The 23,873-nt window shown below is 49.9% G+C and overlaps 2 protein-coding genes across 2 annotated transcripts in view; both read left to right on the forward strand.

Moving 5' to 3' along the window:
• The first annotated feature begins 1,244 nt into the window (after window positions 1-1,244).
• LOC115324029 lies at window positions 1,245-2,980 on the forward strand. The gene has a single exon (XM_029984490.2). The coding sequence runs from the start codon at window positions 1,520-1,522 to the stop codon at window positions 2,978-2,980; it is 1,461 nt and encodes a 486-aa protein (XP_029840350.2). The 5' UTR covers window positions 1,245-1,519.
• Window positions 2,981-7,009: 4,029 nt separating this feature from the next.
• The window catches only part of LOC120838384 (arylsulfatase B-like), a 59,629-nt gene continuing 42,765 nt past the window's right edge, over window positions 7,010-23,873 (forward strand). Inside the window, exons 1-2 of the mRNA XM_040208287.1 lie at window positions 7,010-7,048; window positions 10,625-10,784. Coding sequence (XP_040064221.1) covers window positions 7,010-7,048; window positions 10,625-10,784 — 199 coding nt within the window. The remainder of the gene's footprint in view (window positions 7,049-10,624; window positions 10,785-23,873) is intronic.

The following is a 23,873-nucleotide window of genomic DNA, read 5'->3' on the forward strand; positions in this document are numbered from 1 at the left end:
CGTACAAATTATGTTATTGTGTCCGTATCCATCTGCGACTATTTTTTATCGCCTTCCGGAGTACCTCAAGAAAGTAGCCAGGGTCCACTTTTATTTGTCATATTTGTGAATGACATTTCACTTTGTACAACAAATTCTGAAGTGCTCTTGTTTGCGGATGACATCAGACTTTTTCGACATGTACGAACTCACTCCGATTGCGTGCTTCTTAAGAAAGACAAGTTTGGAAATTTTAAAGTGAAGTTAAAAAAATTTTGCTTTGCTAAATGAACGAAAAAAAGAGAAAAAAAAGAAAGAAAAAATAGCAAACAAACAAACAATGTCTCTAACTAGACAACACAATTCACTTGTATTTCCTTACAAAATATGTGGCAGCGTTATCATCCAGTTGTCAATCATTCGCTATCTTATAGTCCTTTTTATTTCATCATTTATTTCTAATTATCATGTTTTAACTATCTGTAATGCCTCTTTTAGAAACCTTGGGGTGACATCTTGTTTAAAAGAAAATTTTCTTCGCGTTGCTGTCTTCTGCGTTTATTTTGTTGCCTAGTGCGCACGAAGCAGGAGTATGCTTCTTCTGTATGGAAATGCAACAATCTCATTGCGTTATGCTCTATTGGACATGTTAAAAAAAAACACTTCTTAGGTATAATTTACTCCCAATATTTTGACCGCATTTTTTACTTAAAAAGACAACAACTTAGGTTGTGCATTTTGTTTGATAGAAGACGATTACGTGATTTTATGTTTTACATAAGGATGTGAACGGTGCTGTTGACTCGCCACTTTTGGCGAGTCAACTGCACTTTTGCGGTCCCATCGAATATCATGCTCTTTTGCGGTCCAATCGAATTTAGTCCTTTATAGAACTTTGCAAAATTGCCTTCTGTGCGCTGCCATCTTTGTCTGTTGGGCTGTGGAAGGCCTTCTGTGAATGCGCAGTTGCTCTGCTGTGCGACATATCAGACGCTGCGCAGGCGTCCATAGCTCAGTGACGCAGCAATATTTGCCCATGCGATAAGCGATGGAAAGTTCGCCAACACGTCACCAATAGAAAGAACGCAAATTGAATTCAAGAGCTAGATCTATCTGTTGTAGACATATTTAGCCTTATAATATTCTTCGATATACGCTTGGGTTAGTTATTTGTACATCGTCATGGCCTTGTTTTGTTGTATGCATTTATCCTTTATGACGAGCGGTGTATCACCATTTAGGGGGGGGGGGGGGGAGCGCTGCGAGCGGTGGTCGGAGGCGGACGTGTGTCGCGTCGGCTCCGCGTTACTGTGCTCATTTGTGCGGTGTTTCTGGCTCTATTTTCTTGAAAGTGGTGTCAAAGTGTCCGGCTCGTCGAGAGGAACTCATCGATATCGGTGGTGAGTCATTCCATCGATTTATTGGGACTTTACGGACTTGGAAAGGTGGTGACGGCGAGGCGGGGGCAGTTAGGCCTAACCGAGTACGGGAAGGTAGGCCTAACACCGGCGTGGTGGCGACGGAGGTGCAAGGGGACGGCATGGAGGCTGATGTCGGCCGGAATGCTGGGAATATGGTCGTGGAAGTGCCCGGAGAAGAATTGGATCCGGAGGATTGTGCGGGTTGGATGAAAGTGCGCACGAATGGAAGATCGGACGGCTCTGCGGAGGCTAGACCTAATTCCCATGTGGCCAGGCGGGTGATAGAGAGAATAGAGAGGGGAGCCAAGATGCCGAGGGTATTGCCCCGGGAGGCCATTAAGGTGATCATGAGGCCAAGAGGAGGTCTGGATCTGTCCAGGGTGTCTATCGTGAAAGTGATGTGTGCGATTGGCAAGGCGGCGCGTGTGGAGATGGAGGATATGGGCAAGGATACGTTATGCCCGAATGTTCAACAGAACATTGTGGTGGTGTGCACTGAGGATGAACAGCGAGCTAGGAGATATGCGAACGTGGAGGTGTTGGTGGTGGAAGGGAAGAGCTTCGAGACGAAGGCGTACGTGGCGGCTCCGTATGGGACGACGAAGGGAGTCATCAGAGGTGTGCCGTTGGAGCATTCGGCGGAGGACATTGACCGGAACGTGGTGGGCCCGAGGAATCCGACTGCGAGGGCGACACAGCGCATTGGATCGTCGGCTACGGTCATTGTGGTCTTTGAAGGTGAAGTGGTGCCAAGACAAGTGTATTATGGTGGAGGAGTTTTGAGATGTTCTTTGTATAGGAAGCATTTTGAGGTCTGTTTTGTGTGTGGGAGGGTAGGACATCGCTCGGATGTCTGCCCTACCCCGGAGATGAAGCGGTGTATGGGGTGTGGGGTTGGTGGGCAACAGGAGCACGAGTGCACCCCTAGGTGCAAGCTATGTGGGGGACAACACGTGACCGGGGATAGGGTGTGTAGGAATAGGTTCCGCACACCGTATATTGTACGGAAAAGGTTGTGGGAACGTAAAGAGTTGGATCATGAGTCGAGAGGGGGCTCCCTTTCCGGTGCAGGGGCTCTGAGGGGAGAAGATTTTCCGGACTTGGGAGGGTCCAGGTCGGTTTCGAGGGAAAGGGGGGATAGTAGGTCGAGGAGTAGGAGCAGAGGGGAGGAAAGAGAGGTGTCATGGGCACAGGTGGTGAAGTCGGATGATGAGGAGATGGAAAAGCTCAGGGAGGATAATAGGCGGCAGGCCGGGGAGATCATGGAGCTGAGGAAGGAGAACAAAGGGCTGATGGAGAAGGTTGAGGAGCTCACCGGGGTTATTAAGCAATTGGCGGCTAAGGTGGAGAAGATTGCGGCGGAGGGGGAGCCTTCTCATCTGGGGGCGCCACCGGCTAAGAGAAAGAGTGCGGGGGGTGGAGGTGGTAGTGATGTGTCGGGAATGGAGAAGCAGATAATAGATTTGAATGAGAGGGTGGTGCGGCAGGAGGGAGGGTTGAGGAAGGTGTATGAGAAGTTGGATGAGGTGGCAAGGGTTGTCATGGGGATTGAGTCGTTCTTAACACAATGGAAGAAGTAGTTAAGGTTTGGGTTTGGAATTGCAATGGATACAAGGGCAGGAAGGCGGTGCTTCAGCAATATGTGCAGGCGGCAGAGGAGAAGCCGGATGTCATTATGTTACAGGAGGTGGGGCCGAATGATGTGGGGCTTTCGGGATACGTGGCCTATGGGGTGAAGGTAGTGTCAAAGGGGGGTAGGAGGGGTGTTTGTACGTTGGTTAGACGGGGGTTGCCGGTGGTGGAAGGGAAGTTGGAGGGGGAGAAGAATGTGGAGTTTCTGGCCTTGGAGGTGGTGTTTGGCAAGAGTGGTGTTTGTTTGTGTAATGTGTACAACAGCCCAAAGTATGGGAGGCAGAGGTTTGGGAAACTTTTCAGGGAATGTGTGAGATGGGCTGGGGATGCGGGCCTGGTGGTGGCTGGGGATTTTAATGCGAGACATGAGGAGTTTGGGTATGTGGACAACACGGCTAAGGGGAGGAATTTGTTGAGGGACTCAGAGGATGTAGGCTTGATTTTGGTGTCGGATTCTCGGCATCCCACGTTGATGGCTAAGACGGCGGTGCAGAGAGAGACGATGCCGGATTTGGCTTTTGTTAGGGGGGTAGATGTGGAGTGGAGAAATACGAGCATGGATTTGGGCAGTGATCACAGGGTAGTAGAGGTTTTGGTACATTTGGAGGGCAGAAGAAAGGGGAAGAGGAGGCACAAGGTGGTGGATTGGGGCGCCTTTAGGAGGGGTGGTGATATGGGGGGGGTTGTCGATGTGAAGGGGTGGTCTGAGGCAGTTGTAAAAGCGGCGAGGGAAGCGAGTAGAGAGGTGGAGGTGGATGCAGAGTTGGAGGGGGAATTGGATAGCAGGTTGGTAGGTTTGATGGAGGCGAAGGAGGCGTTGTATCGCAGGTGGAGGGAACATAGGGGTAATAGGAGGTTGCGGAAGAGGGTAGCGGAGATGAATAGAGAAATTGCAAGGTACAGTGAAGAACTGGCGAGGCAGCAGTGGGACGATGTGTACGTAAGGGCGGGAGGTAGGTTGCAGATGGGGGAAACATGGAGGTTGTTAAGGCATTTATTGGATGGGACGCGGACTGGTAGTTATCAAAGGGGAAGGTTAGGTGAGGCTCTGTATGGAGCTAGGAAGGAATTGGGGGAGGAGGGGTTTAGGAGGGCTCTGATGGACAAGTACCTTCCTAGGGTGGGGGGAGTGAATTTTCCGGGCTATAAGGGGGAGGTGAATGAGGATCTGGATAGGGCTGTGGAGACGTGGGAAGTGAGGGCGGCGTTGCAGAGGATGAAAACGAGGTCTGCGTCAGGGCCGGATGGGGTTAGTAACAATATGCTGCGTAACTTGGGGGAAGAAGCTGTTGAGGTGCTCACGGGGCTGTTTAATAGGTATTGGGAGAGCGGGGAGGTGCCTGAAGAATGGAAAACGGTAGGATGGTGTTGTTGGCTAAGCCGAATAAACCGGTGGGGGTGCAGAATTTGAGACCGATTTCGCTTACGTCGTGTGTTGGTAAGGTTTTGGAACACGTGGTATTGCGAAGGTGGAATAATTTTCTGGAAGGGAGGGGGGTGTTTAGTGATACTATGTTCGGATTTAGGGAGGGGTTGTGTGCACAGGATGCAATGTTGTTACTTAAGCATGAGGTTGTGCAGTCGAGGAAAGTGGGGGTTGTGTTGGGATTGGATCTCAAGAGTGCCTTTGATAGGGTGCAGCATTCGGCCATATTAGAAAGAATGTCGGAGTTGGGGTTGGGGAAAAGGAGCTATGAGTATGTGAGGAGCTTCTTGACTGGGAGGAGCGCGGAATTGGTTGCTGGGGAGTACGAGGTTGGGAAGAGGGGGTTGGGATGTATAGGTACGCCGCAAGGCGCGGTTATCTCGCCGATGTTGTTTAATTTGGTCATGGCAAAGGTGGGGAAGAGGTTAACGAGAGAAGGGATCGGTCACTCCATTTATGCGGATGACTTGACGTTGTGGTGTGTTGGTAAGGGCGTGGAGGAGACGAGATACGTTGCAACGAGGGATTGATGCTATTGAGGAAGAGTTGGCGGGTACAGGGTTGGGGTGCAATCATGAGAAGTCGGCGTATGTTGTGGTGGGGCCGAGGAGTAGGAGATGGCAGGATGTGGAGTTGAGGGCGAATGGGGGAATGATACCTAGAGTTAAGGAGCTGAGAGTGTTGGGACTGTGGTTACAGGAGGCTAGGGGTAATGGCGTGATGTTGGATAAGTTGCAAAGGAAGGTCGGGGTAGCGATGCAGATGGTTAGGAGGGTGGCTAGTAGGAGGAGGGGTATGAAGGAGGAGAGTGTTTTGAGGCTGGTGCAGGCTTTTGGGATGAGCCACATCGCGTATGTGGCTGGGTATCTGAAGTGGGGGGTGACGGAGAAAGGGAAGATTAATGCTCTGATACGTAGGATATATAAGGCGGCGATTGGGTTGCTGGCATGTACTAGCACGGAGATGATGGAGCGATTGGGTGTGCATAATACATTGGAAGAGGTGATAGAAGCGCAGAGGATCTCGCAGACGGAGAGGTTGAGGGGGTCTGCGGTGGGGCGTAATGTGTTGAGCAGGGTGGGGGTGGGTGCTGAGGCTGGCAGGGGGGGATTGGAAAGGATTAAGGATGAGGACATGAGGAGGTTGAGGGTTAGGCCGGTGCCGAGGCACATGCATCCGGAACGGGATAAGGGGCGTAGGCAGGCAAGGGCGCAGGCGCTGTATAGGCTGTATGGGAAGGAGGAGGGTAGTGTTTATGTGGACGGAGCTTTTGATGGGGACCGGGGGGTGGCTGTGGTTGTGGCGGGTAAAGATGGTAGGGTGGTTACAGCGTCGGGATTGAGATGTGACAGTGCGGAAGAAGTTGAGGAGGTGGCGGTTGCAATGGCAATTTCTATCGAGGGTGTAAGGAAGGTATTTAGTGATGCAATGGGGGTTGTCAGGCGCTTCATGAATGGAACGGTGAGTGAGAGGGCTAAAAGGTTGATCAGTGTGAAGGGACAAGTGGAACTAATATGGAGCCCTGCACATGAGGTGGGGAATGATATGGCCGACTGCTGCGCCCGAGGACTCTTAGGCCGGGCTTCGCAGGAGGGGTCGTATGTGCCGGTGGGTTATGGAGAGTATCTTGAATGTTGCAGACGGGATAGGAGGAGGTTCCCGGAACCTCACAAGGATTTGTGTCGGGAGGATGCGGTGCTTTTTAGGCAGTTGCAGGTGATGTGTGTGTATACCCCGGTGTTGGGGAGACATGTGGACCCAGGGAATTTTGAGAGTGACTTGTGCAGGGTATGTAAGGACAGTCGGGCAACGCTGCAGCATATTGTGTGGGACTGTGAACAACGGGGGCATGAGGCATCGGGGACCCAGGACTGGCCGGAGGACTTCAAGGATGGTGTGATGTGTGTGGACTTGGAGGGACAAAGGGGTTTCGTCCAGCGAACCCGGCGCTTGCTTCACCGGCAGACTGTGCGTAGGTGTGTTGGTGAAGGGGTGACGGTGGGGTAGGGGTTTTCGCAGGACCAATAAAGAGGTTTTCCACCACCACCACCATTTAGGCCCTGTGTCGTTTTTGGGCACCCTAAGAAAAGATTAATATTAATATGATCATATGTAAATTATTTGATTTACAAAAATTAAGGTGGTGTTTATAGAAACAGGCGTATGCAATACGTTCTCTTATTTGTTTTGCAAGAACGAAAGCTAGAATTATAATTTTTTAAAGTATAAAAAGAGAAGCGGTCAGGAATTTGAGCGTATAAATTCCCGTAGACACAGTTGTAACTGAGGTCCTCCCCCGAACGCATTCGCATAATGGTTGTATATCATGTCAATTTCAGACTTGTTTCATGTCTTTATTTGTCTAAACAGCTTGTACACCTTGCTAGTATTTTTACTATATTTCTGATCGGAAACGCTTCCCTTGAAAGTTGGTGACGAGCTATCTGGTTTCTTGTGATCCTAATTATTTCTTATTGTATTTTCAGTTTCTCTCGCAATGATTGCGTTGGTGGCATGCCTCCTGTCCGCAGCATCTGCATCTCAGGCCAACATGCGTCCAAACATAATTTTTTTATTCATCGATGATCTGGTTCGTGTCAAACGCGTTCACAGTGCAATTGTGGGCAAAGAAAATTAGCTCTTGGGGACAAATGGCTTTGGAAATACAAACGTGATGTCTACTCTGTCAAGTAAATGTTGCCCTCGAGCATACCTATTGCGATATTTTGAACTGATATCGAATGGGATCACCAGTAGTTTAGTAGCTGCGTTGGAAATTTATTGTGTTTGTTCATTGTCCCATCTTTCATTCGCTCAACGAGTTTACTATGGAAGTCTTAAAGGGCAACTCCGCTCCATACTTTCCATTTTGGGATTAGGACTGTTTGTAGCGCAGCCAGCGTCCCTGAATTACAAGGTGTAATTTTTTCTCGTTATTGTGCGTATTTTTAAACATATCGACGCCTCAAAGTTTTGTTTGGGGCGCGACGGACAAAACCGAAACTAGCCGCTCGAGGCCCTGGCAACAATGGAAATCTGCCGCTATGTGGACGTGACGTCAGGAGCGTTCTCGTTCAACGAGTACGCATGCCAAGCTGCACCTATCTCGGTTGCGCTAGCCGTCTAAAGATAGAAAGTAAGGCGATTTTGTTTTAATACTGTATACGTGGTAGATATCCAGCATATGTAGCAGAAGTTAGTGCGTATACTAAAAAGCTAGCGACTGGAAAGCCCGTGAACTCGTTCGGCGCCGTACTAGGCAGCCGCCGCCGTACGTACGCTCTGCCGTACTCGTCGCTTGTCTACCCAAAAGCTAGTGACTGGAAAACGAGTGAACTCCTTCGGTGCCGTACTCGGCGTCCAAGGCTTCCCAAAGCCCACTCGTCGAACAGCATTCACCCACACATTCTGCGATTTCCGGTCCGTTGGAAACTTGTGAAAAAGCACCTCCGGTTTGCACAGCGTGTTGTTTGAGCAGCCCACCGCGCTACAAGTTGTACTCGGCGGCATCTTTCGAGGAACAGCTGGGCAGTCTTTGGTGCACCGCGTTGCTCGCTAAAGCGAGTCTTAGAGTCCTCACAAGCTAATAAACAATAGGCTATACCGAAGGTACACAGGCTACAGATAAAAGCAACGGCTTAACACGCCAATCACAAGCCGAAGTAGCGGCGGTATTGGCTCAATGAAGCACACTTTACACTGCTCGACCGCGCAACGGGTGCGCCCATCTAAACCGGAGAAAAAAAAGACAGAACGATCCTGACGTCACGGCCCAACGTTGGTTTAGCGATCGGCAACCCGCTGGCTACCCCGCTAAGAAGGAGCGGCTCGCGGCGGGTCGCATTTTTATTATCGGCATTAGTTTAGAATGCGGCGTCCTTCTGACGTAATATTTTGGCTGGGGTCGTATTTTGTGTCACTATAGCGATACCAGTAATTTATTTCATTTTGAGTTTTGGTCGGAGCTGCCCTTTAAGCTAGCTCACCTGCACCTTTGTTTTAGTTTCATTAACAATTTCATATGGTAGTGCGCAACACTGAAACTTGCACAAATTATATTCATTGGAAAGGTTTCACATCTTATTTATTTATTTATTTTGAAAACTCTCAAAGCTAATGGCATTGCAGAGGGGAGTGGAACGTACAAAAATAGAATTATACAAGCGTACACTAAAAAGGAAAACTCAAATAAAGACAAGGCATCGCGCTGTGCAACATATTGGTACCGTAATATATCGAGAGATAGCCCACCTAAAGTCCAGAGCGAATTGGATGAAAATAAGGAGCGGGCTAACTTTCGGTGTGCAATCAAGAAAAGTAAAAAAAAAAGAAAATCCGATGCGATTTTAAGATTATGTGTCCCGGCCAAACTTGTTATCGCGGTGAGGGGCAATGAAGCAATTATGAGTGCACTTCCCAGTCAGCAGTGTTCGTATAAATACCGCCATAGTTAACTACACATATTTTCACCTCAAGAAAAATGAACGCCGTTTACAACTCCCTGTAAGACCGCATTAGAGCGCAGCTTTTGAGGAGGAGGAGGGAAGGGTACGGAGGGGACGGTATGCCTCTTTTCCTCCCTTTCCCTCCTTCCTGTTTCACCTGCCTCTTTCTCCTCCTCGTCCCTCCTCCTCCATCCTCCTTTTCCCCTTCCTCCCTCCTCCCTTCCACTTGGTGCATTATGGGAAACGTCCCATAATGCAACGCGCGCGTCACCGCCGCGCATTATGGCACGTTTTCCATAATGCACCGCGCAGTTACGCCGACGGCGCCGCGTCACGCCAACGCGTTACGCCGAAGCGTTACGGCTACCGTTATGGTCGCCGTTGCCATCGGTGTAACCGTAGCGCGTCGGCCAAACGCTTTCTCGTGAAGCGTCGTCGTCGTCGTCGCCGTCGACGTAGCCGTAACGCGTCGGCGTAATGCTTTTTCGGGACGCGTCACCGTCGCTCTCGGCGTAACCGTAACGCATCGGACTAAAGCTCTTTTGTTTTTTGTGACGCGTCGGCGTAACGCTCTTTCGTGACGCGTCACGAAAAAGCGTTACGCCGACGTTATACGCGACGCCTAGGCGTCACGAAAAGATGTTACGCCGACGCGTTAGGGTTACACCGCCGGCGACGACGAAGGCGACGGCGACGGCGACGCTACTCAAGACGGAAACGGGCGCCTAAGAGCTGCGCTCTAAAATGCAAGTTTTGCGCATTGTTCATACGCGGCACGAAGAATTTTATGAGATTTGCTTGTTGGAGAAAACAGCAATGCTTTTAGCGTTTGGAACGTACACGCCTTCATAAAATAACCATATATCTAATCTTAAATTCCCCACACACATCTTAATTATCCACATAAAGGAGGAAACTAGTCATGCTCCGTGAAGCGCATGACTAAGTTCCTCCATTTTTACTACGGTTCTTGAGGTGAATAGGGTATAGACGCTTTTATGCCGAAGTCATCACTGGTCGGAACAGTATGATTACTAGGAGTGGGCTATCTTTCGGTGTTTATATTAAAAGAGCAAACGAAGCCAAATTAGGGGTGAATTACCTTTTTGGGGGTCGGACATTTCTCGAAAGTTTACGGTAGAATGGGATTTAAAGACGTGATTTGGCTGGATTCTTGCGAGAAGTGGGAAAGCAGTTCCAGTCTAAGGAGGTTTTTGAGAATCACCGGCTGATGGAATGCGTTAGTATTGTATGTTCGCATGCCTGCTTTATAAGAGTAACCGAGACGCGATAAGACATAGAAGGGTAATGTTAAAATATGCTGACTGAGTGATTGATTAGAATGAAAAATCTTATAAACAAGACACAACTTGCATTTAGTCGTGTGAAGATTGCCATGAATCACACTAACGAGGAATATATTCAATATCGACCTGGTGCTGGAAAACATGAAAGGCATCATTAATAGCGTCATATATCGTTAATATGGGCATCTACGTCCCCCCCCCCCCCCCCCCCCCGGTCCCCCGCTCCCCAATGAAAAAAACAAATTACCCATAATGTGTGTTGTTTACACTAAGGACACAAATATTCATGTATTTACCTAGTGTGATCTCGAATGTATCATCTTTCTAATGGGCTATCCAGACTAACGGGTATTATGTTTACGATACCCTGACCGTACCCACCTTGCTGCCCTCGAATGTATCGACCGTACGCAGGGCTGGGACGACGTAAGCTTCCACGGGTCCCCCCAGATCCCGACGCCCAACATGGACGTCCTCGCCGCAGACGGCATCATCCTGAACAACTACTACGTCCAGCCGGTTTGCACGCCTTCCAGGGCGGCGCTCATGACCGGACTCTACCCCATCCACACCGGTACGCTAGAAAGCTCTGGCCGTGCAGATTCGTGCGTAGATTCAGCTATATCCACGTGTTCCTACACTGGTGTCTCCAAACCTAGTCTCGATGCAGTGCGGAGGCTTACATTAAAAGTCATTGCACCCTGTCAAGATCGGGCGACTCTAAAGTCGCAGTTGCAAATGTGACACGTCGTACAAAAGACGCGGAGTTTCTCTGCGGATATGAAGACCAAATTATCCGAGGGCACGGCTAGGGCATGTTTGAATTAAGCGGGTTTGCTTCACGGATATGTATGCTTCGAACGAGTCATCAGACCAATTTTGTTTGACCAGTGTCACGTGATACGGGGAAGAAAAATGCTTTAGACATTGTCTGCAGGCTGCCTTTTGTATGATGTCCTGATCATTGTCTGTCCATATAATAACTGATAGGGTGTTGTTCTTTGTGTCGAAACTGTTTTTTTTTTGTCGGAGCCAAAGGCATGCGCAAGGAGCGGGGGACAACATACGCGTATATCCTTCGCGTGTCACGCACTAAAATCACGAGCAGAAAGTAATTCCTACGCAGGGTTTTGCGTCACTGCGAGCACTGGTCATACGCGTTATTGCACTGAACGGAATTAAGACTAAGGTATTTTAGGGAGTGACGTAACGCAGAGAAAACCAGAGCAGCGTCCCATTATGCGTCGGCTTTCGGAGAATATTTCGCTTGATTTTGTTTTCCGGACAGAATTGCGGCATTTTTTATACAAAATAACTTCACCGAAGCTCGATCAAAATGTTTTGAACTCGCGAAGCATGACCCACAGCATCGTTTGGCGAAGATGTGTTTTTATATTTTATTATTAGGGAGTTGCACGATCAACACGGTAACTAACGTTTAAATCGACGACCATCTTGATTTCTTCTTCGAGGGAAGCTTTAGAACCCTCGAGAGAAATCGTGGCTAGAATAAAAGACTCACAAGTAGTCGTCCATTCTATATCCAGATGTCAGGCGAGGCAGCTCGATAACTAGATTTGTATGTCGCCTTCTTCGTCTATGCACGAAACGATTTTGCCTCACCTAAGAGCAGATTTGTACGCAACGGTAAATATTTGGTAGTTTAATAACTTTTTTGGCGGTAACGTTCGTTTCAATTTGATTATTATTTTTTTGTAATTAATTACGAGTAATCAATTATACGTTTTCGAAAGACCTAACATTTTCAGTTTAGTTTTATACGTAAAACAATCATATGTGTGCTCATGCGTAACTCGTCTATGTTGTACCAACATTAGGCACTTTTTTGACCCATAAACAATTAAAAAGAGTGTCTTGTTTCCTGTGTACGGGTTGCTACGATTCGTGTTTGCAGCGGCATAGATGACTGTGTTCTGCACCGACTTCAACTTACCAAAACAAAGATGCCCCCCCCCCCCCCCTTCCATCTGGAAAAGGCCCAGCAGCCATGACGCGGTTTATTTACTCCTCTCTCTCTCTCTCTCTACTTCTATGTTTATCTCTGTTACTGAAGGAAGTGGCGAATTCTTTTTGCAATAGCTTAGTTTGTCCTCAATGCGCCCGCGAAAGCGGTCAGGTGCTCTATCTGGACGAGAACATCGAACGATAACTGCAGTTTAAACTTAACAGGCTGTAAATGACAAAAAGAAACAAAATGAAACAACCTTGAACAAATGTATGCATTTCTGTTTTCGTAATAAAGAGTAAATATATATATATATATATATATACATATATATTGTGAACGAAGAGAGGAGAATGTGATTATTGAATTTATTGCATTAAAGTTAGGGAAAGGGAGCTGGCGAAGAATTGGACCAGGAGCGGGGATTGAGCCCGCAGCCTTCGCCTGTCCGGGGCGACGCCTTAACCCATTAGACCATCCAGGCCACTGGTTTTGGCGGACTCAATTTCTGACCAGCACTCTGTGTACTGTTTAGTTTCGAATTCGCTTAACTTGGTAGACGACAACCGTTGCTGACTTTAGGCCCGCGCTATTTCCGACATGCGGCAGTGACGTGGCACGTCATCTCAGATTGCAAATGTCGGAAAGGGCCCGTCTTCCAAGATATCTAGCGAACCACTCCTTCCCATAGGGGAGGAGTGGTTCCCTTTCCGACATTTCCGACATGCGACATTTACGTGGCACGTCATCTCAGCTTGCAAATGTCGGAAAGGGCCCGTCTTCCAAGATATCTAGCGAACCACTCCTTCCCATAGGGGAGGAGTGGTTCCCTTTCCGACATTTCCGACATGCGACATTGACGTGGCACGTCATCTCAGCTTGCAAATGTCGGAAAGGGCCCGTCTTCCAAGATATCTAGCGAACCACTCCTTCCCATAGGGGAGGAGTGGTTCCCTTTCCGACATTTCCGACATGCGACATTGACGTGGCACGTCATCTCAGCTTGCAAATGTCGGAAAGGGCCCGTCTTCCAAGATATCTAGCGAACCACTCCTTCCCATAGGGGAGGAGTGGTTCCCTTTCCGACATTTCCGACATGCGGCAGTGACGTGGCACGTCATCTCAGCTTGCAAATGTCGGAAAGGGCCCGTCTTCCAAGATATCTAGCGAACCACTCCTTCCCATAGGGGAGGAGTGGTTCCCTTTCCGACATTTCCGACATGCGGCAGTGACGTGGCACGTCATCTCAGCTTGCAAATGTCGGAAAGGGCCCGTCTTCCAAGATATCTAGCGAACCACTCCTTCCCATAGGGGAGGAGTGGTTCCCTTTCCGACATTTCCGACATGCGACATTGACGTGGCACGTCATCTCAGCTTGCAAATGTCGGAAAGGGCCCGTCTTCCAAGATATCTAGCGAACCACTCCTTCCCATAGGGGAGGAGTGGTTCCCTTTCCGACATTTCCGACATGCGACATTGACGTGGCACGTCATCTCAGCTTGCAAATGTCGGGAAGGGCCCGTCTTCCAAGATATCTAGCGAACCACTCCTTCCCATAGGGGAGGAGTGGTTCCCTTTCCGACATTTCCGACATGCGGCAGTGACGTGGCACGTCATCTCAGCTTGCAAATGTCGGAAAGGGCCCGTCTTCCAAGATATCTAGCGAACCACTCCTTCCCATAGGGGAGGAGTGGTTCCCTTTCCGACATTTCCGACATGCGGCAGTGACGTGGCACGTCATCTCAGCTTGCAAATGTCGGAAAGGGCCCGTCTTCCAAGATATCTAGCGAACCACTCCTTCCCATAGGGGAGGAGTGGTTCCCTTTCCGACATTTCCGACATGCGACATTGACGTGGCACGTCATCTCAGCTTGCAAATGTCGGAAAGGGCCCGTCTTCCAAGATATCTAGCGAACCACTCCTTCCCATAGGGGAGGAGTGGTTCCCTTTCCGACATTTCCGACATGCGGCAGTGACGTGGCACGTCATCTCAGCTTGCAAATGTCGGAAAGGGCCCGTCTTCCAAGATATCTAGCGAACCACTCCTTCCCATAGGGGAGGAGTGGTTCCTTTTCCGACATTTCCGACATGCGACATTGACGTGGCACGTCATCTCAGCTTGCAAATGTCGGAAAGGGCCCGTCTTCCAAGATATCTAGCGAACCACTCCTTCCCATAGGGGAGGAGTGGTTCCCTTTCCGACATTTCCGACATGTGGCAGTGACGTGGCACGTCATCTCAGCTTGCAAATGTCGGAAAGGGCCCGTCTTCCAAGATATCTAGCGAACCACTCCTTCCCATAGGGGAGGAGTGGTTCCCTTTCCGACATTTCCGACATGCGACATTGACGTGGCACGTCATCTCAGCTTGCAAATGTCGGAAAGGGCCCGTCTTCCAAGATATCTAGCGAACCACTCCTTCCCATAGGGGAGGAGTGGTTCCCTTTCCGACACTTCCGACATGCGGCAGTGACGTGGCACGTCATCTCAGCTTGCAAATGTCGGAAAGGGCCCGTCTTCCAAGATATCTAGCGAACCACTCCTTCCCATAGGGGAGGAGTGGTTCCCTTTCCGACATTTCCGACATGCGACAGTGACGTGGCACGTCATCTCAGCTTGCAAATGTCGGAAAGGGCCCGTCTTCCAAGATATCTAGCGAACCACTCCTTCCCATAGGGGAGGAGTGGTTCCCTTTCCGACATTTCCGACATGCGGCAGTGACGTGGCACGTCATCTCAGCTTGCAAATGTCGGAAAGGGCCCGTCTTCCAAGATATCTAGCGAACCACTCCTTCCCATAGGGGAGGAGTGGTTCCCTTTCCGACATTTCCGACATGCGACATTGACGTGGCACGTCATCTCAGCTTGCAAATGTCGGAAAGGGCCCGTCTTCCAAGATATCTAGCGAACCACTCCTTCCCATAGGGGAGGAGTGGTTCCCTTTCCGACATTTCCGACATGCGACATTGACGTGGCACGTCATCTCAGCTTGCAAATGTCGGGAAGGGCCCGTCTTCCAAGATATCTAGCGAACCACTCCTTCCCATAGGGGAGGAGTGGTTCCCTTTCCGACATTTCCGACATGCGGCAGTGACGTGGCACGTCATCTCAGCTTGCAAATGTCGGAAAGGGCCCGTCTTCCAAGATATCTAGCGAACCACTCCTTCCCTTAGGGGAGGAGTGGTTCCCTTTCCGACATTCCCGACATGCGACATTGACGTGGCACGTCATCTCAGCTTGCAAATGTCGGAAAGGGACCGTCTTCCAAGATATCTAGCGAACCACTCCTTCCCATAGGGGAGGAGTGGTTCCCTTTCCGACATTTCCGACATGCGACATTGACGTGGCACGTCATCTCAGCTTGCAAATGTCGGAAAGGGCCCGTCTTCCAAGATATCTAGCGAACCACTCCTTCCCATAGGGGAGGAGTGGTTCCCTTTCCGACATTTCCGACAGGCGACATTGACGTGGCACGTCATCTCAGCTTGCAAATGTCGGAAAGGGCCCGTCTTCCAAGATATCTAGCGAACCACTCCTTCCCATAGGGGAGGAGTGGTTCCCTTTCCGACATTTCCGACAGGCGACATTGACGTGGCACGTCATCTCAGCTTGCAAATGTCGGAAAGGGCCCGTCTTCCAAGATATCTAGCGAACCACTCCTTCCCATAGGGGAGGAGTGGTTCCCTTTCCGACATTTCCGACATGCGACATTGACGTGGCACGTCATCTCAGCTTGCAAATGTCGGAAAGGGCCCGTCTTCCAAGATATCTAGCGAACCACTCCTTCCCATAGGGGAGGAGTGGTTCCCTTTCCGACATTTCCGACATGCGACATTGACGTGGCACGTCATCTCAGCTTGCAAATGTCGGGAAGGGCCCGTCTTCCAAGATATCTAGCGAACCACTCCTTCCCATAGGGGAGGAGTGGTTCCCTTTCCGACATTTCCGACATGCGGCAGTGACGTGGCACGTCATCTCAGCTTGCAAATGTCGGAAAGGGCCCGTCTTCCAAGATATCTAGCGAACCACTCCTTCCCTTAGGGGAGGAGTGGTTCCCTTTCCGACATTCCCGACATGCGACATTGACGTGGCACGTCATCTCAGCTTGCAAATGTCGGAAAGGGCCCGTCTTCCAAGATATCTAGCGAACCACTCCTTCCCATAGGGGAGGAGTGGTTCCCTTTCCGACATTTCCGACATGCGACATTGACGTGGCACGTCATCTCAGCTTGCAAATGTCGGAAAGGGCCCGTCTTCCAAGATATCTAGCGAACCACTCCTTCCCATAGGGGAGGAGTGGTTCCCTTTCCGACATTTCCGACATGCGACATTGACGTGGCACGTCATCTCAGCTTGCAAATGTCGGGAAGGGCCCGTCTTCCAAGATATCTAGCGAACCACTCCTTCCCATAGGGGAGGAGTGGTTCCCTTTCCGACATTTCCGACATGCGGCAGTGACGTGGCACGTCATCTCAGCTTGCAAATGTCGGAAAGGGCCCGTCTTCCAAGATATCTAGCGAACCACTCCTTCCCTTAGGGGAGGAGTGGTTCCCTTTCCGACATTCCCGACATGCGACATTGACGTGGCACGTCATCTCAGCTTGCAAATGTCGGAAAGGGCCCGTCTTCCAAGATATCTAGCGAACCACTCCTTCCCATAGGGGAGGAGTGGTTCCCTTTCCGACATTTCCGACATGCGACATTGACGTGGCACGTCATCTCAGCTTGCAAATGTCGGAAAGGGCCCGTCTTCCAAGATATCTAGCGAACCACTCCTTCCCATAGGGGAGGAGTGGTTCCCTTTCCGACATTTCCGACAGGCGACATTGACGTGGCACGTCATCTCAGCTTGCAAATGTCGGAAAGGGCCCGTCTTCCAAGATATCTAGCGAACCACTCCTTCCCATAGGGGAGGAGTGGTTCCCTTTCCGACATTTCCGACAGGCGACATTGACGTGGCACGTCATCTCAGCTTGCAAATGTCGGAAAGGGCCCGTCTTCCAAGATATCTAGCGAACCACTCCTTCCCATAGGGGAGGAGTGGTTCCCTTTCCGACATTTCCGACATGCGACATTGACGTGGCACGTCATCTCAGCTTGCAAATGTCGGAAAGGGCCCGTCTTCCAAGATATCTAGCGAACCACTCCTTCCCATAGGGGAGGAGTGGTTCCCTTTCCGACATTTCCGACATGTGGCAGTGACGTGGCACGTCATCTCAGCTTGCAAATGTCGGAAAGGGCCCGTCTTCCAAGATATCTAGCGAACCACTCCTTCCCATAGGGGAGGAGTGGTTCCCTTTCCGACATTTCCGACATGCGACATTGACGTGGCACGTCATCTCAGCTTGCAAATGTCGGAAAGGGCCCGTCTTCCAAGATATCTAGCGAACCACTCCTTCCCATAGGGGAGGAGTGGTTCCCTTTCCGACATTTCCGACAGGCGACATTGACGTGGCACGTCATCTCAGCTTGCAAATGTCGGAAAGGGCCCGTCTTCCAAGATATCTAGCGAACCACTCCTTCCCATAGGGGAGGAGTGGTTCCCTTTCCGACATTTCCGACATGCGACATTGACGTGGCACGTCATCTCAGCTTGCAAATGTCGGAAAGGGCCCGTCTTCCAAGATATCTAGCGAACCACTCCTTCCCATAGGGGAGGAGTGGTTCCCTTGCCGACATTTCCGACATGCGACATTGACGTGGCACGTCATCTCAGCTTGCAAATGTCGGGAAGGGCCCGTCTTCCAAGATATCTAGCGAACCACTCCTTCCCATAGGGGAGGAGTGGTTCCCTTTCCGACATTTCCGACATGCGGCAGTGACGTGGCACGTCATCTCAGCTTGCAAATGTCGGAAAGGGCCCGTCTTCCAAGATATCTAGCGAACCACTCCTTCCCTTAGGGGAGGAGTGGTTCCCTTTCCGACATTTCCGACATGCGACATTGACGTGGCACGTCATCTCAGCTTGCAAATGTCGGAAAGGGCCCGTCTTCCAAGATATCTAGCGAACCACTCCTTCCCATAGGGGAGGAGTGGTTCCCTTTCCGACATTTCCGACATGCGACATTGACGTGGCACGTCATCTCAGCTTGCAAATGTCGGAAAGGGCCCGTCTTCCAAGATATCTAGCGAACCACTCCTTCCCATAGGGGAGGAGTGGTTCCCTTTCCGACATTTCCGACAGGCGACATTGACGTGGCACGTCATCTCAGCTTGCAAATGTCGGAAAGGGCCCGTCTTCCAAGATATCTAGCGAACCACTCCTTCCCATAGGGGAGGAGTGGTTCCCTTTCCGACATTTCCGACATGCGGCAGTGACGTTGCACGTCATCTCAGCTTGCAAATGTCGGAAAGGGCCCGTCTTCCAAGATATCTAGCGAACCACTCCTTCCCATAGGGGAGGAGTGGTTCCCTTTCCGACATTTCCGACATGCGGCAGTGACGTGGCACGTCATCTCAGCTTGCAAATGTCGGAAAGGGCCCGTCTTCCAAGATATCTAGCGAACCACTCCTTCCCTTAGGTGAGGAGTGGTTCCCTTTCCGACATTTCCGACATGCGGCAGTGACGTGGCACGTCATCTCAGCTTGCAAATGTCGGAAAGGGCCCGTCTTCCAAGATATCTAGCGAACCACTCCTCCCCGTAGGGGAGGAGTGGTTCCCTTTCCGACATTTCCGACATGCGACATTGACGTGGCACGTCATCTCAGCTTGCAAATGTCGGAAAGGGCCCGTCTTCCAAGATATCTAGCGAACCACTCCTTCCCATAGGGGAGGAGTGGTTCCCTTTTCGACATTTCCGACATGCGGCAGTGACGTGGCACGTCATCTCAGCTTGCAAATGTCGGAAAGGGCCCGTCTTCCAAGATATCTAGCGAACCACTCCTTCCCATAGGGGAGGAGTGGTTCCCTTTCCGACATTTCCGACATGCGGCAGTGACGTGGCACGTCATCTCAGCTTGCAAATGTCGGAAAGGGCCCGTCTTCCAAGATATCTAGCGAACCACTCCTTCCCATAGGGGAGGAGTGGTTCCCTTTCCGACATTTCCGACATGCGGCAGTGACGTGGCACGTCATCTCAGCTTGCAAATGTCGGAAAGGGCCCGTCTTCCAAGATATCTAGCGAACCACTCCTTCCCATAGGGGAGGAGTGGTTCCCTTTCCGACATTTCCGACATGCGACATTGACGTGGCACGTCATCTCAGCTTGCAAATGTCGGAAAGGGCCCGTCTTCCAAGATATCTAGCGAACCACTCCTTCCCATAGGGGAGGAGTGGTTCCCTTTCCGACATTTCCGACATGCGGCAGTGACGTGGCACGTCATCTCAGCTTGCAAATGTCGGAAAGGGCCCGTCTTCCAAGATATCTAGCGAACCACTCCTTCCCATAGGGGAGGAGTGGTTCCCTTTCCGACATTTCCGACATGCGACATTGACGTGGCACGTCATCTCAGCTTGCAAATGTCGGAAAGGGCCCGTCTTCCAAGATATCTAGCGAACCACTCCTTCCCATAGGGGAGGAGTGGTTCCCTTTCCGACATTTCCGACATGTGGCAGTGACGTGGCACGTCATCTCAGCTTGCAAATGTCGGAAAGGGCCCGTCTTCCAAGATATCTAGCGAACCACTCCTTCCCATAGGGGAGGAGTGGTTCCCTTTCCGACATTTCCGACATGCGACATTGACGTGGCACGTCATCTCAGCTTGCAAATGTCGGAAAGGGCCCGTCTTCCAAGATATCTAGCGAACCACTCCTTCCCATAGGGGAGGAGTGGTTCCCTTTCCGACACTTCCGACATGCGGCAGTGACGTGGCACGTCATCTCAGCTTGCAAATGTCGGAAAGGGCCCGTCTTCCAAGATATCTAGCGAACCACTCCTTCCCATAGGGGAGGAGTGGTTCCCTTTCCGACATTTCCGACATGCGACAGTGACGTGGCACGTCATCTCAGCTTGCAAATGTCGGAAAGGGCCCGTCTTCCAAGATATCTAGCGAACCACTCCTTCCCATAGGGGAGGAGTGGTTCCCTTTCCGACATTTCCGACATGCGGCAGTGACGTGGCACGTCATCTCAGCTTGCAAATGTCGGAAAGGGCCCGTCTTCCAAGATATCTAGCGAACCACTCCTTCCCATAGGGGAGGAGTGGTTCCCTTTCCGACATTTCCGACATGCGACATTGACGTGGCACGTCATCTCAGCTTGCAAATGTCGGAAAGGGCCCGTCGTCCAAGATATCTAGCGAACCACTCCTTCCCATAGGGGAGGAGTGGTTCCCTTTCCGACATTTCCGACATGCGGCAGTGACGTGGCACGTCATCTCAGCTTGCAAATGTCGGAAAGGGCCCGTCTTCCAAGATATCTAGCGAACCACTCCTTCCCTTAGGGGAGGAGTGGTTCCCTTTCCGACATTTCCGACATGCGACATTGACGTGGCACGTCATCTCAGCTTGCAAATGTCGGAAAGGGCCCGTCTTCCAAGATATCTAGCGAACCACTCCTTCCCATAGGGGAGGAGTGGTTCCCTTTCCGACATTTCCGACATGCGGCAGTGACGTGGCACGTCATCTCAGCTTGCAAATGTCGGAAAGGGCCCGTCTTCCAAGATATCTAGCGAACCACTCCTTCCCATAGGGGAGGAGTGGTTCCCTTTCCGACATTTCCGACATGCGGCAGTGACGTGGCACGTCATCTCAGCTTGCAAATGTCGGAAAGGGCCCGTCTTCCAAGATATCTAGCGAACCACTCCTTCCCTTAGGGGAGGAGTGGTTCCCTTTCCGACATTTCCGACATGCGGCAGTGACGTGGCACGTCATCTCAGCTTGCAAATGTCGGAAAGGGCCCGTCTTCCAAGATATCTAGCGAACCACTCCTTCCCATAGGGGAGGAGTGGTTCCCTTTCCGACATTTCCGACATGCGACATTGACGTGGCACGTCATCTCAGCTTGCAAATGTCGGAAAGGGCCCGTCTTCCAAGATATCTAGCGAACCACTCCTTCCCATAGGGGAGGAGTGGTTCCCTTTCCGACATTTCCGACATGCGACATTGACGTGGCACGTCATCTCAGCTTGCAAATGTCGGAAAGGGCCCGTCTTCCAAGATATCTAGCGAACCACTCCTTCCCATAGGGGAGGAGTGGTTCCCTTTCCGACATTTCCGACATGCGACATTGACGTGGCACGTCATCTCAGCTTGCAAATGTCGGAAAGGGCCCGTCTTCCAAGATATCTAGCGAACCACTCCTTCCCATAGGGGAGGAGTGGTTCCCTTTCCGACATTTCCGACATGCGGCAGTGACGTGGCACGTCATCTCAGCTTGCAAATGTCGGAAAGGGCCCGTCTTCCAAGATATCTAGCGAACCACTCCTTCCCATAGGGGAGGAGTGGTTTCCTTTCCGACATTTCCGACATGCGGCAGTGACGTGGCACGTCATCTCAGCTTGCAAATGTCGGAAAGGGCCCGTCTTCCAAGATATCTAGCGAACCACTCCTCCCCATAGGGGAGGAGTGGTTCGCTTTCCGACATTTGCAAGCTGAGATGACGTGCCACGTCACTGCCGCATGTCGGAAATAGCGCGGGCCTTAAGTCAGCAACGGTTGTCGTCTACCAAGTTAAGCGAATTCGAAACTGAACAGTACACAAAGAGCTGGTCAGAAATCGAGTCCGCCGAAACCAGTGGCCTGGATGGTTTAATCGCTTAAGGCGTCGCCTCGGACAGGCGAAGGTTGCGTGTTCAATCCCCGCTCCTGGCCCAATTTTTCGCTAGCTCCCTTTCCCTAACTTTAATGCAATAAATTCAATAATCACGTCTTCTCTCTTCGTTCACACAATTACTACGGCTGCACTTGTCAATCTGCACTCATTCCCATTATATATATATATATATATATATATATATATATATATATATATATATATATATATATATATATATATAACGTGAAAAGTAATATATTACTTTTTGATAATTTTTTAAAATTATTTTTGTGATGCAGTAATTGACTACTGTAATCAGTTAAAAATTAGAATAATGTAATTGTAACTGTATTCTGTTACTTTTCTTTAGTAACAATGAAAGAACTGCCTCAGGGTGAGATTATATTTTTGGTTCGGAAGGAAGGGTTTGGAAAGCAATTTCTCCGGAATAAATATCCTCGAAATAAAGGTCCCAGAAGAAATGGCCCTGAAAAAATGGCCCCAACTGAAAAAAAAAAATGGCTCCAACTGGTAAGGAGAAGAATATTTCCCACTGAACTCATTGGAAAATAAGAGATGCAGTAACCTCGCAAACTTGCTCCCAACACAGTAGCTGCATTCTGATATAAATGGCTGTATTTATATATATATATATATTTTAAATTTTTTAATGAAAAGAAGCAGGAAGATGCACTTGAACGGAATGGTGTGAAACGTGAGATGAAACGTGAGATGAAAGTCCTGTCATGACTCCCGAACCAATGAAATTGCGACCTTGGCTGATAAGAATACCAAAGAACCAGTCGCGAAGCAATCAGAAAAATTATAATAAGCGCTGCGTGTCTATGGTGTCTAAAGGGTCTATAGTAAGACCCGATTATACTCGCGCGCAACGCTGCTGACCAAGAAGCTTCTCTGGCTGCGTTTATATGGCTGCTCCAGTAGGGTGTCAAATCGAAAGAGAACCAATCACACACGCCAAGGCCCTCTGTTTCTCCCTCTTCTACCCCATCACAGTCGTTACATCTCGATTCGATCCGCTGTAGTCGCATCCATGTATCAGCGCTTTTTTTTTTTTTTGGCGGTTGTAATCTTGAAGGTAAAAACGAACTTTTACTTCCAATCTCTCCCTCGCAAACTCTAATTACGTTGACATAGGGATTGAACGACACCTTTCAGATAAAATGGTCGTAGTGCTGAAGTTTTAACATCACCCCAAGGCAAAACCCCCTGTGTGAGTAGGCCAAAGGCCGACTCACACAGGGGCACCAAGACATCCGTGCTTCGTATGACAATATTAATCCATGGAAAAGGGGAACCAGGGGGACAAAAAACAAACACAAGTCTCCAAACACAGCTTGGTGACCAGTGGGCGACCGAAAGAATCTGCCTGGTCCTGGTATCGAACCAGGGAGCTGTCCATCTCCAGTGGAGCGCTCTAGCAACTGAGCTAACCAGATGTTAGTAGGGCAAAGGGGTTTTATCAGCTGCCATCCGTGTAACACCAACAAAGTGAACAGCCTGCATTTTAAGGTTACGACTATAATGAAATTAATGCAAAGGTGCAAGTGAGCTGGACAAGAATGACAATAACAATCCCTGGAGAGAGGGAAGAAAGGGAACAAAAGGAAGAACACAAATCTCCAAACACAGCTTGATGACTGGTGCACGACCGAAAGAATCCGCTTCGTCTAGGTATCAAACCAGGAAGCCCTCCTCCTCATCCGTACCCTCTCCTCCTCCTGCTCTTCTTCCATTTAACGCGAAATTTTTTGCTAGCTTTCCCGGTAAATTTAGCGGGGAAAGTTTTCCGTCATATTTAACGGGACAATGTTTGATCCAAATTTAGCGTAAAACTTTCTCCGCCAAAATTAGCAATACAAATTTGCGCTAAATTTAGCGGGGAGTTTTTCGGCTAAATATAGCGGTGAAATTTTTCCGCTTAATTTAGCGGGGACATTTTACCACTAAAGTTAGCGGGGACAATTTTCCGCTAAATTCAGCG

The sequence above is a fragment of the Ixodes scapularis genome, unplaced genomic scaffold, assembly GCF_016920785.2.
Source record: "Ixodes scapularis isolate PalLabHiFi unplaced genomic scaffold, ASM1692078v2 PGA_scaffold11__112_contigs__length_91849675, whole genome shotgun sequence".
Lineage (NCBI taxonomy): Eukaryota > Metazoa > Arthropoda > Arachnida > Ixodida > Ixodidae > Ixodes > Ixodes scapularis.

Excerpts from the sequence above, each read along its gene's own strand:
- LOC115324029 (XM_029984490.2), top strand. The coding sequence starts at position 1,520 with ATGGAGGCTGATGTCGGCCGGAATGCTGGGAATATGGTCGTGGAAGTG.